The sequence below is a fragment of the Anastrepha obliqua genome, chromosome 1 (genome assembly GCF_027943255.1).
Source record: "Anastrepha obliqua isolate idAnaObli1 chromosome 1, idAnaObli1_1.0, whole genome shotgun sequence".
Taxonomy (NCBI): domain Eukaryota; kingdom Metazoa; phylum Arthropoda; class Insecta; order Diptera; family Tephritidae; genus Anastrepha; species Anastrepha obliqua.
The window spans coordinates 168,843,820-168,854,850 of record NC_072892.1 but is presented as its reverse complement, the minus strand read 5'-3'; the positions used below and the strand labels follow the sequence as shown (position 1 = coordinate 168,854,850).

The window sequence follows — 11,031 nt, the reverse complement described above, 5'->3', positions numbered from 1 at the left end:
TATGTGGAGGAAAGAAAATTGCAAAAATTATCCGAAATAAAAACAGTAAAGAATTTCTATGGAATCACCAACGCAAAAAAATTGGAATATAAAAATAGTTTAGATTCGAGAAATATCAATATCAATCTTAAATGGACCAACCGGAATGTACAGGTATTGCCATATGGCTACCGATAAATACATAAAACAATAACACAACGCAAACAAATACAATTTTCCGTTTCACTATTTTATTTGGTGCAGAAGATATATCGAATGCGGGCGGTGCCGCAGGAGCTACTACTGCTGCAACGACTTTGCTTGACAATATGTCAATATTAAATACCAGTGAACAGGTTGAAACGTCTACTCACAGCGGTGAAAACGATGCCGGCTCTACATCCGAAACCGCGACAAATCCAAGTGTAGGTGCTGATGTGCCCACAACCGTAAACGGAACAGCCGAGCAACCGTCCGCAACAACTTCAAGAACCGAACAGATGCCAGTTACTGAGCGCCACTTGTCAGAAGCAGCACAGGAGCGCCTACTAGAAACAGAAAATTCAAGAGTGCCTGCCGAGTTAATCGTTTCGGTTGATGCGCTAATACATGATGAGTTGAACACAGAATCTTCAAGTGTACATGTGCCAGACAATGATATAGTTCCTGAGTTGGAGCATCCAGTGGCCGTGGCTGCCAATATGGAAGTCGAAACCAATGAATTGCACAGGAATGTAGGCAGCGAGGGGTATCAAATGAGCGGAGCGCAGAATATGATGGTGCAGGCACTTGTAAGCAGAGATAATGAAGTGGATGAAGAAAGTGATGAAGAAGATATACGATTTGACCCCTCACCGCTAATTGAACCGCTGTTGGAGGACGACGATATGGTGGAACAAAGACCCGACGACGATATGGGTGAGCAAAGAGCCGACGATGATGATGATGAGCAGCAGATGGCAGGCAATGATGGCGAGGATAACTTGATGCTGGAAGATATATCGGACGATGCTTCATCGTCATCAGATGCTGTTTTCGATAGTGTGTGGTTTCCTTTTGTGTTTGTTTTTGAAGCCTTTTCATTCAAATTTATTTTCGTTGATTTCAGACGATCTGATGCGTGCTGCTTTCAGAGAAATGCTAGTTCAAAATAGACGCGGTGGTGAAAATTTTATGCAGCGTCTACGTAGCGCATTCTTTACAATGGAACACAATAGAGAACGTAGGCGTGTAGAGCCGGAAAACAACGAAGTAGAGGTAGAGGAACCAGATCCCGAAAATCCAGTCACCTTTGATACAAATTTACCAGCGGAACACTCGTATTTGGGCGAAAATATGAACCGCGTGTCGGGTATTCATTACTTGGAAGTGGGCAAGCAGTACAACATGATGCTTTTTATGCATCAGCATATATTATTTCCCGGTGAAGTTTTGCCCTTCATGATCTCTGGGTCAATTATTGAATCGGACATGGATACGCAAAATGGTATGGTTTTTGGCGTTTGTTTTCCCATACTCTGCAATCGGGAGGAGGTGGGTGATAACTTTTACGGCGTAACATGCCAAATATACGAAAAGGGCACAGATGAACGTGGCAATACATTGATTAAATCGCGTGCGCTGCAACGTTTTGTTACCAAAGGCAGTCAAGTAACTGGGTAATCCACATTTACATGAATAAATAATAAATAGTTTTTCATTGCCATTTTTAACTTTGCCATTTTTAATTTGCAGTCCATTGTCATTCATTGCCGCGCACCCGCAACTTAAGGTCTATGGATATGTTAAAATTCTACCCGAAATATATCTGCGCGAGCCGCTGAAATGCATTAACATGGGCTCATTGAACCGGTTTCGCGATATAGATTCCATGTGCGACACATACAAACGCTATCAAGCGGCCACAACGGCTTGGCCTGCGCACGTCTATGATTATTACAGCATTACTACGATTGTGGAAAAAGCGCGTTCTCAGCTGGCGCAGCACAAAATCGACACGATGCCCACAGATCCAACACAGCTATCATTTTGGCTGGTACGCAACCTGCATCTTTCGGACAGCCTAATGAAAACAATTTTCTTGACCGATTCGGTGAATATACGCATGAAAATTATCTCAAACACATTTACAGACGTGAGTTTCGCGCGTTTTGGAATCAAATCTTATTATTATATTACATATATATCTTATTAAAATTTATAGCACTCGGTTTTCTCATGTCGTTACTGTGGCAACCGCATTGCAAATTGCCAGCAACTTTTCGCCATGTCCAAGCACGGAGTGCAAACTCAATACTGCAATTCTGGTAGGATTAAGAGTAGACGCATGGAATTTCTTAATATATTATTTCTTTGTACTTGTAGCTGGTTATATACATGAAACAAATACCGTCTATCAACTATTGCCAGATGCCATAACCTATAGCGGCCAACCATCTTCAGAGTTCAGCTGGTTCCCTGGGTAAGCTATACGGCACATAGTACCATATATACTTAGTCTTGCCATAAGTTCTGTTACAAATTTTACAATGCATACGGCGAGAACGAATTCGCAGAAAAAAGTTCCGTTATTTTTGCTTTTGTTCGTCTGCATTGTCTACTCATAAATGAACTCAGTTTCGTGGCACATTTCGCTTGTTAACAATGGAGTGGAGAGCTAAGGAAAATGGCATTGCAGTGATTGCATTACAAAACTGTGGTAAAAGTGCAAATGAGATGTAGGAATTGCTGAAAAAACTTAATACTTCGAGAATGTTTGCTTACTGCACGATCAATCGTTTTTCCCAAGCGTCTGAAGGGACAGCCAGAAAACGAAGTGGTCATCCTCGCGTGATTCGAAAAAGTACAGCTATAAAAGCCGTTCAAGAAAGAATTCGCGGAAATCCTCTTAGAAAACAGAAAATCATGTCCAGGGGAATGAATGTAGAGACCAGATTCATGTCGACGCTAATTCGAGATGATCTCCACACGAAAGCCTTCCGTCGCTCAACTGGTCAACTTTTGACAACGCGCTTCAAGAAAATTAGACTCGACAGATGCAAACATTAGATTCTTCGTTGGCATGCGGTCACTGCTGCAAAACGCCAAAATCTATGCTAAAATTTCTAAAGACGCAAAAAATTTTGTTCCAAGTGTTCAGCGTGGCCAACATCCAGCCTCCGTAATGGGGAGTGTCTTGTAAAGGCGTTCACATCTCTTCATTTCTGCGAAAAAGGGTTAAGACGTAGCAAAAGTGTACCAGGAGGATGCCTTAGAGGGCATGGTGAAGCAGTTGAACAGTACTCTCTTCATTGGAGAGCTTTGAATCTTCCAGCAAGATTCCGCGCTAGCCCATAATGCAAAAGCCACTCTGTAGTAGCTAAAAAAGAATATTTGTGGGTTCATAGCCGCAGAAGATTGGCCGTCTGGAAGTCGAGTTCTGAATCCATTGGGCTACAGTTTGTGGTCAGAATTGGACAGTATGGCCTGTCGAAGACTTAACAGAAATTTTGAGAGTCTCAAACAGTCTTTGGTTCGAGCAGCGAGCAGCGATGTCAATATCCGTGGAAACCGTGCGTGCTGCAATAGCTGAATGGAATAATCGTTTGAAAAGCCTTCAAAAGCAAATGGTCAACATTTCGAATGAAAATTTAGAATTTTTTTTTAATTTTTTCTTTTTTGATTTGTTATTTTTTTGTATTTTATTTTTTTTAATGTTTTTATTTTTGAATTTTTTTATTTTTTCTATGTTTTTTTTTATTTATATGTTTTTGTTGTTTTTTTTTATTTTGTTTTTAATTTTTTTGTATTTTTTTTTAATTTTGTTTTTATTTAACAATTTTTTTTTTTAATTTAACAATTTTTTTTTTTTTTAACTTTATTTTATGTAATTCTAAAGCCTTTCGGTTCTTTCGCCTTTCAATCTTCTCCAATTAGTCCCAATTTAGTCAAATATTTACTTGATTAAATAAAACTGACTGAAAAAAGCCTTCAAAAGCCAATGGTGACCAATTCGAATGAAAATTTGGATTTTTTTAATTTTTTTCTTTAATTATTTAATTATTTAATTTTTACTTTTATTTCTGTTTTATTAAATTTTTTTTTTTTTTGTATTTATTTTAAATTTTTTTTTATTTTTTTAATTATTTTTTTTTTACTTTATTTTTTATTTTAATCATTTTTTTTTAATTTTTTTTTTATTTTTTATTTTTTTTTTATTTTTTTTACTTTATTTTTTGTTATTATATTTAGTCCGTTTAATTTTTGGGTTCTTTTGCCTTTTAAACTTTTTCTCCAATTATTCCAATGAAATTTAGTCCAATATTTACTTGATTAAATAAAACTGACTTCATTAAAAAAAGTATTATAATTTCATATCTACAACGGACTTAACCTTGTAACAGAACTTATGGCAGCACTAAGTACACCTATATAAATATATACAAAACACTATAAAATATAATAACTAATTAATATAACTTTCCTCCGCATACAGCTACGAATGGCACATTATTGTTTGCAAGATTTGCGCGCGACACATTGGCTGGAAATTTAAGGCACTCGAACCGAATTTGGTACCGAAATCGTTCTTCGGCATTTCCAGTTCCAGTGTACGCATCAGCTCACCAACACCGGGGAATACCATTACACGTGCAGCTGTTTATCAAGGTCTCATGCGATTGGCACGACGAGAAATGCAATGAATTTTGTGTGTGGTGAAACGTTTATGTTATTGTTGTTGCGGCCGTTGTTGTGATATGAGACGTGATAACCGTTCTCAGCAGTCACAAGAAAATGAGTTAAATGCCATTGACTTGGTATGATTGGAGAGAGGAGTTGTGAGACGATGAGTTGGTACGCAAAGTGATTGTAAAACGTTTCACCCTGCATTTGAAAGAAAGAAGACGGAATATGAAGAAGTAGTTTTCTACAATTTTAGGTGCAAATAACATTCGTGTTAAACATTTCGCAAGTCGCTGCATTATGTTTTTGAAACATTTTGACTTGTGAAAAGATAATACGTACACGCACACATGCATATATGAGTCGTTCTGGAAATATTTTATAATTTTATGTGGCCAATATGAATAAGAGTTTGATTATTACTTTTAGATTATTTTAAAGTAAATTTCGAAACGAAAGCCATATATGTATGTACTTACGCACTTTAAATACATTTGTATGACTTGAATATACAGAGGCGTGCATAGCATAAATGAAGAGTTGATTTATCGTTTAAGACCAGATTTTGGTAGCATAAACTTTGTGCCCTGGGAATGATGGCATGCCAAGTTTTACCAAATTACCATTGTATGGTTGAAGTAAGTTTAAAATTTCATAAATGTTAAGTCTTCTGCACATTACACGCATAAGTAGTGTAGTAAGTTTTGTGAAATTAAAAAGCAAACTGCAAAGAAATTTTTTATCCGTCTAATAGGGCTGTCACAAGCTGTCCGTTCCGCCCGTTGCGGCAATGCATTTGACTGTCGTGACGTGTAAAACGTACTGTGATGCCACAATGAAAGTATTGGCGCATGTAAACAAAAAAGCAGCAGATGGTGTTGGCGTGAAAGCGAATATTATATTTCGTTGTAAAAGGTGGTTAAGATTTGAGTGGCGGTGTTGATTTTGAATAAAATACAATTTTTTGAGGAAATTATTATCATTTCTCTTTATTATGATAATATTGGTATCGGTCAATTACGTATGGAACAAAATATCGGCCAAATGGCCTAGGTGGCACACCTCCATCCGATGGTCCAAATTTTCGATGACGCTAAGGCATAATTGAGGTTCTATGCCTTCAATGTGCCGAATTATCTCATCCTTTAGCTCTTGAATTGTTCGACGTACACCGTTTCTATCAAATAACCCCAAAGAAAGAAGTCCAACGGTGTCGTTGACGTTTTGGTGTGGTTCACATTTAACATCGGCCCTTGAAATTTAACCACCCTTTATGTAAACAACTTTTTTGTTGGTTCTGAATTATATTATAAAATTAATGTTTATTGAAGCGAAAAAGTGTTTTAATAGAATTTATGGTAGTTGTTTTTTATTTTATTATTATTTTTGATCGTTCTAATTTTATTATTATTATTATTTATTTATTTTTTAATTTTATTTTTGTTTTTTTTCTAATTTTATTATTTTTTTTTTATTTTATTATTATTTTTTTTTTTAATTTTATTATTATTTGTTTTAAATTTAATATTATTTTTTTCTTTTTAATATTATTTTTGTTTATTTTTTTTATTTTATTATTATTATTTTTTGTTTTTTTTTTTTAATTTTATTATTATTTTTTTATTAATATTTTTTTTTTTAATTTAATATTATTTTTTTGTTGTTGTTTTTTTTACAAATTCTACTAAAACCCTCTTTATGGTAGTTGTAGACTGTTGGTGCGACTATAATCTCTGGGTTAGTAAAAAGCGTTTTCATAGAATTTATGGTAGTTGTTGTTTTTAGTGTAGTGTTTGGTTTTCTTGTTTTAATTTTACTATTATTTTTCGTTTGTTTTGATGTTTGTTTTAATTTTACTATTATTACTTTTTTATTTTATTTTTTTTTTTTTGTTTATTTTTCTTTGTTGCTGTTTTTTTTTTTACAAATTCTACTAAAATCCTCTTTATGGTAGTTGAGGACTGTGCGACTGTGCGACCATAACCCCTGGATCGGAATGCACATTCATTTTTCAAAAAATCTGTGTAAACCTAGCCGCTTCTCTACTCTTTCAACCTTTTATTTTCAATAAAAGAGAATGACACATTGGAATTGACTCAATTAATTTAAATTCCATTTATTTTCTGCATTTAATTTGATATAATAAAAAACACCAACGATAAAAATTTGCACGATACAAAATCGATCTTCAAACAGTTGTCATTTTTGCCGTACTTACCGTACAGAAGAGTTTCCAATTTTTTTGTATTCCGTTATGGCGTACGGCACGTATGTATGTGACGTGTTCGACTCAAACACCCCTTTTTGGCTGTTTGGCCGAGCTCCTCCTCCTATTTGTTGCGTGTGTCTGAATGTTATTCCGCAAATGGAGGGAGCTACAGTTTCAAGCAGACTGCGAACGGCAGATATTTTTTTATGAGGAGCTTTGTCATGGCAGAAATACACTTGGAGGTTTGCCGTTGCCTGCCGAGGGGCTACCGCTAAACAAACTTTTCTTCATTTTGGTGTTTCACCGAGATTCGAACCTACGTTCTCTCTGAATTCCGAGTGGTAGTCACGCACCAATCCATTCGGCTACGGCGGCAGTCGGTTCTATGTTACCGAAACGACCCGGATTTATATCCGGCCAAGGATTGCCACTCCAGCAGCATTCCCCGTATGTAGGTATGGGGAATGTTTATGCTGCTACAACAACAACAACAAGCTACGTAGCCGCCACACATTATTATTATTATTATTAAATTCATGCATTACAAATTAATTTATAGAATATATTTTCGAGGCTCGGTTACTGGACCATTTTGCCTCGCAAGTGAGTTCATATTTTATGCAGCAGGTTGTGTTTCTTGAATTCGTCGTTTAGTACCTTCATCGTACCTCTCCTGAGTACGAGTATGTATTTGAGATACTCGTATAATATATTTTGTTGTCAGTCGAATTCGTTGCCGCAACGGACGGAACAGACCCATTGTGACGCGCCTATAAGACGCTTTTGTGCCGCTGCGCGCAACATTGTAGGGATCTAGGCGTTTTAAAACGATCTTTTGATTATATTTTTCTGTTTCTAAATATTTTGAAATAGAATTATTTAAAGTTTTGTAAAGTTAAAAAGCAAAATGCAAACAAATTTTTTATTTGACTTATGCATGACGCGCCAGTGTGCGTTTCAGCATGACGAAATTATGGCATTACTATGATTGGGCGCATAATGTGCAGAGGGCTTTAAACTGATATTGGAAAATGCGCCCAATAAGCTGAAATTATTCCCAGGACAGTGACTGAATTTAAATTTTTGCCACTTTCATACTGTAGTGCAAGATACCGACTGTATTTTTGTATGCTTGCATGCGTCGAGTTACACAATTTTGGAAACGCAGACTAGAGAACTCGCTGAAATAAAAAGTAAGCGAAAAAAAAAAATTAAATAAAAATATCGGTTTGAAACGTATTCGAATTATTTTTATCGATCTTAATATTAAAACATACTTGAATAAATATCGCCTGAATGTTCCCATTAATTTCGGGCTTAATATTTAGGTTAGTTTATATACAAATACAATACTTGTTGAATTGATGTGCAAAAACATATGCGAATTACACGCATGTAATTAACTTTTTGTGTAGTAAGTTTTTTCGAAAATGATTAAAAATCAATTTTCCAATAACTCAGCGAATGATGTTGAAAGTTTCTGGGGAGGGTAAAGATGTGTGAATAGAAAATCATTTAAAGGAATTTTAAACTTACAGTTTTACAAAATGGGCACGCGCCAAAGGAGACACTCAGGAAGTCCCTACCGTCCGTAAGCGTATTGAACCATTCTTTCAGACAAGATGCATGATATATCAGCGTACATTGTGGGTTATCACAGGACACTATTGGTATTTCACCCTGATCCAAATGGTAAGCGTAGCAAATATTGCAGAATTGTTGATCTGTGGCGATGGGCTCATCCCCCGAACCTATCCAGCCGCTACCCGGCGGCATGGGAAAGTAGCATAAATCAAAGATGCGCAACAAATTTTTGTGTATGTCCAATTCAGCATCCCAATCACGTAAACCGTCGCTTAGCGTACGTCTCAATTCTTCTACCGCCTGCGTCGGCCCTATGATCCGCAATGACATTGAGGCTATCGGTGCAAATGGATCTGTTATGACCAATTTGATGTATACGCGTTCGCGCAAAACAAACAAGCGCCAATTGTGTTTGGTGGATATTGGCGCTGTTGGCTGCACTACATAGCACAACTCGTCGATGTCGGTGAAGTTATCGTAAAACTGTTGTAAATCTTCCAAATACTTTTGAAATTGCTGCACCATTGCCGCGAGTTTATTATACTTCTGGAGCTGTTCTTCCCATACAAAGCAATCGGGTAAGCTGTGTTCACTAACGCGTAGAGTTGGTAATTCCACTTGGAGGTAATGTTTTTCGTTAAGCGCGAATTTGGAAAATCGTACACGACTGCAGGCATCGTTCAATTGCAAGTGATATTTCTCAGGCGCATAAATGCTAGCTATTTCTTGGTAGATATTCCCGGTTGGCGTTTCGTTATTCCAGTGGTCGTTGAGTGGCAGCTCGCTGTGCTTTTGTAGCAGTTGTTGTAAATTGTCCATAACATCGTGCAAAGTCCAATCAGGTTGTAAATCTTCATTTGATAATCTAACGAATTTATTTTGATGCGGCTGATGCAACTCCAAACGCGCATTCTGAAGTTGAGGAAACTGTGGACAAAGTATCCTCAAGCGGTACCATTTGCCCTGTAAATATGTACATATATTTAAAATAAATTATTTAAACAACTTTCTTCTCATTCAGACCTTGATTTTCACAGTTCCTCTGGCGCTGGTACCGGAGACTATAAGGCCAGGATAGCGCAGCGGCAATTTCTTCCAATCTTCGCATTGCGACATATTGATGCTAAACAAGGATGTTAGAATACAGAGGATGGAACAGTACTCAATTCGCTTCGATGCTAAATTAATATTGGTGGAATGCTTCGGTGCTCTGACTTTCTCTAAATGGGATTCATTCTACGAGGTTTGAAATTGTCGTTTTCACTTGCTGGTATCTCCAGGAGGCTCCGAAGTTGTTTTTGTTAATATAAAACGATATAGCAATCGGTAAACAAATATTTTCTTTGTGGTCTGATTTTGATGGCTGGTTAACCAAATGTTCACAAAACTTTATATTATTTGTTTAAAATTGGGCGGTTCAAAATATTGCGGTCTCCAAACGATCAACAATGTTGCCACTGCAAAATAAAGTGCAGCGAAATATGCTTGGAGACTTGGTACAAAACAATTAGCCTTTGCGGCAACGCATTTTGGTGCTCACACTCACCAGCGTAAACGTACGCCCAAATCAACAACCTAGTTGTTGTTGTTGTAGCAGCATAAACATTCCCCATATTTACATACGGGGGAATGCTACTGGAGTAACAGTCCTTGGTCGGATATAAATCCCGGTCGTTTCGATAACGTAGAATGGACTGTCGTGTAAACGGTCCCATTACCTTCATCGTGTCAGCTGATACGGGCGTACGTTTACGTTGATGAGTGTGAGCACCATTTGACTGACATCACATGTAAAATGTATCGTGTTGCCATAACACAAGAACAAATGTTTATTCGTAAAAGCAAATAATGTAATTTGTATAACGAGATTTTGTTATTGTGAAATATATTTATTATCATATTAACGGGCGTTACCGAAATTGGAAGCTATTGAAGTAATAGTACAGGGTGGCTGATGAATTTTGCTACATTAAGGGGGTATTTTTTCTTTTTTTCATTTTTTTTTTTTTTTTTAAATTATTCTATAACATCTTAAGATTATTGTGTGAAAGTTTGAAGTGCATTAGAGTAAAATTGACAAAGACACAAAGGATTAAGTATCTACCTCTCCAACCGGATTTCACGCTGTAAAAATCTTCACAAATCTTTGAACGCGTTTTTCTCACACTTGCCTTTTTTACGGTCGGTGTCCACTGTAGATTCATATCTACTGCACCGATTCTTTTCAAATTTGGTTTTTTTGTTTCTTTACTTTATTCACGAGGTAATGACGTCGAGTTTTTTTTTTTTTAAATTTTGTCATATTTTAAAACAACAAAGTTTTCAAGTTTTTTTTATGATTTTTCATTGACTTCAAAGCGCTTTAAAAAATTAAAAAAAAAAAAAAAAAAAAAATTCGACGTTGTTACCTGCGAAGCTTTATTAGCTGATGAAATCAATTTGGTTTTTTGATTTTAGTTGATCCAGTAATGAGTTCTGAGGGACACCGCAATAAAACGTTTTTATGAGACGTCCGCGAAGATTCGCTGCCACCAACTCATTTCTTCATAAAAATCAATGAAAATTTCACACAATATTCTTTAAATATGACTTTATAA

General features: G+C 36.3%; 2 protein-coding genes across 3 annotated transcripts; one reads left to right on the top strand and one right to left on the bottom strand.

The window, feature by feature from the left end:
- On the top strand, nucleotides 1-5,178 carry LOC129240594 (protein cereblon). The gene is made up of 7 exons (XM_054876501.1): nucleotides 1-153; nucleotides 244-1,020; nucleotides 1,088-1,637; nucleotides 1,714-2,113; nucleotides 2,183-2,285; nucleotides 2,344-2,440; nucleotides 4,454-5,178. The coding sequence occupies exons 1-7, from the start codon at nucleotides 132-134 to the stop codon at nucleotides 4,659-4,661; spliced, it is 2,157 nt and encodes a 718-aa protein (XP_054732476.1). The 5' UTR covers nucleotides 1-131; the 3' UTR covers nucleotides 4,662-5,178.
- Nucleotides 5,179-7,742: 2,564 nt separating this feature from the next.
- On the bottom strand, nucleotides 7,743-9,886 carry LOC129240581 (E3 ubiquitin-protein ligase FANCL). 2 transcript variants are annotated; one of them, XR_008582086.1, is made up of 4 exons: nucleotides 9,458-9,886; nucleotides 8,387-9,397; nucleotides 8,128-8,330; nucleotides 7,744-8,031 (listed from the first exon to the last, which is right to left on the bottom strand). XR_008582086.1 is itself a non-coding variant. In XM_054876485.1 (3 exons), exons 1-3 carry the CDS (start codon nucleotides 9,548-9,550, stop codon nucleotides 8,292-8,294), a joined length of 1,143 nt encoding a protein of 380 aa, XP_054732460.1. In that variant the 5' UTR covers nucleotides 9,551-9,886; the 3' UTR covers nucleotides 7,743-8,291. The 2 variants fall into 2 exon arrangements, 1 of the variants encoding a protein (XP_054732460.1); XM_054876485.1 differs by having other exon boundaries at nucleotides 7,743-8,330.
- Nucleotides 9,887-11,031: the final 1,145 nt, after the last annotated feature.

Bases quoted from the DNA above. Each gene is read 5' to 3' on its own strand.
- LOC129240594 (XM_054876501.1), top strand. From the start codon at position 132: ATGGACCAACCGGAATGTACAG. The intron at 2,286-2,343 runs GTAGGATTAAGA...TTGTACTTGTAG, and splicing joins AACTCAATACTGCAATTCTG to CTGGTTATATACATGAAACA. The intron at 2,441-4,453 runs GTAAGCTATACG...CTCCGCATACAG, and splicing joins GAGTTCAGCTGGTTCCCTGG to CTACGAATGGCACATTATTG.
- LOC129240581 (XM_054876485.1), bottom strand. From the start codon at position 9,550: ATGTCGCAATGCGAAGATTGGAAGAAATTGCCGCTGCGCTATCCTGGC. The intron at 9,398-9,457 runs GTCTGAATGAGA...ACATATTTACAG, and splicing joins GAGGAACTGTGAAAATCAAG to GGCAAATGGTACCGCTTGAG. The intron at 8,331-8,386 runs GTAAGTTTAAAA...TACCCTCCCCAG, and splicing joins CGTGCCCATTTTGTAAAACT to AAACTTTCAACATCATTCGC.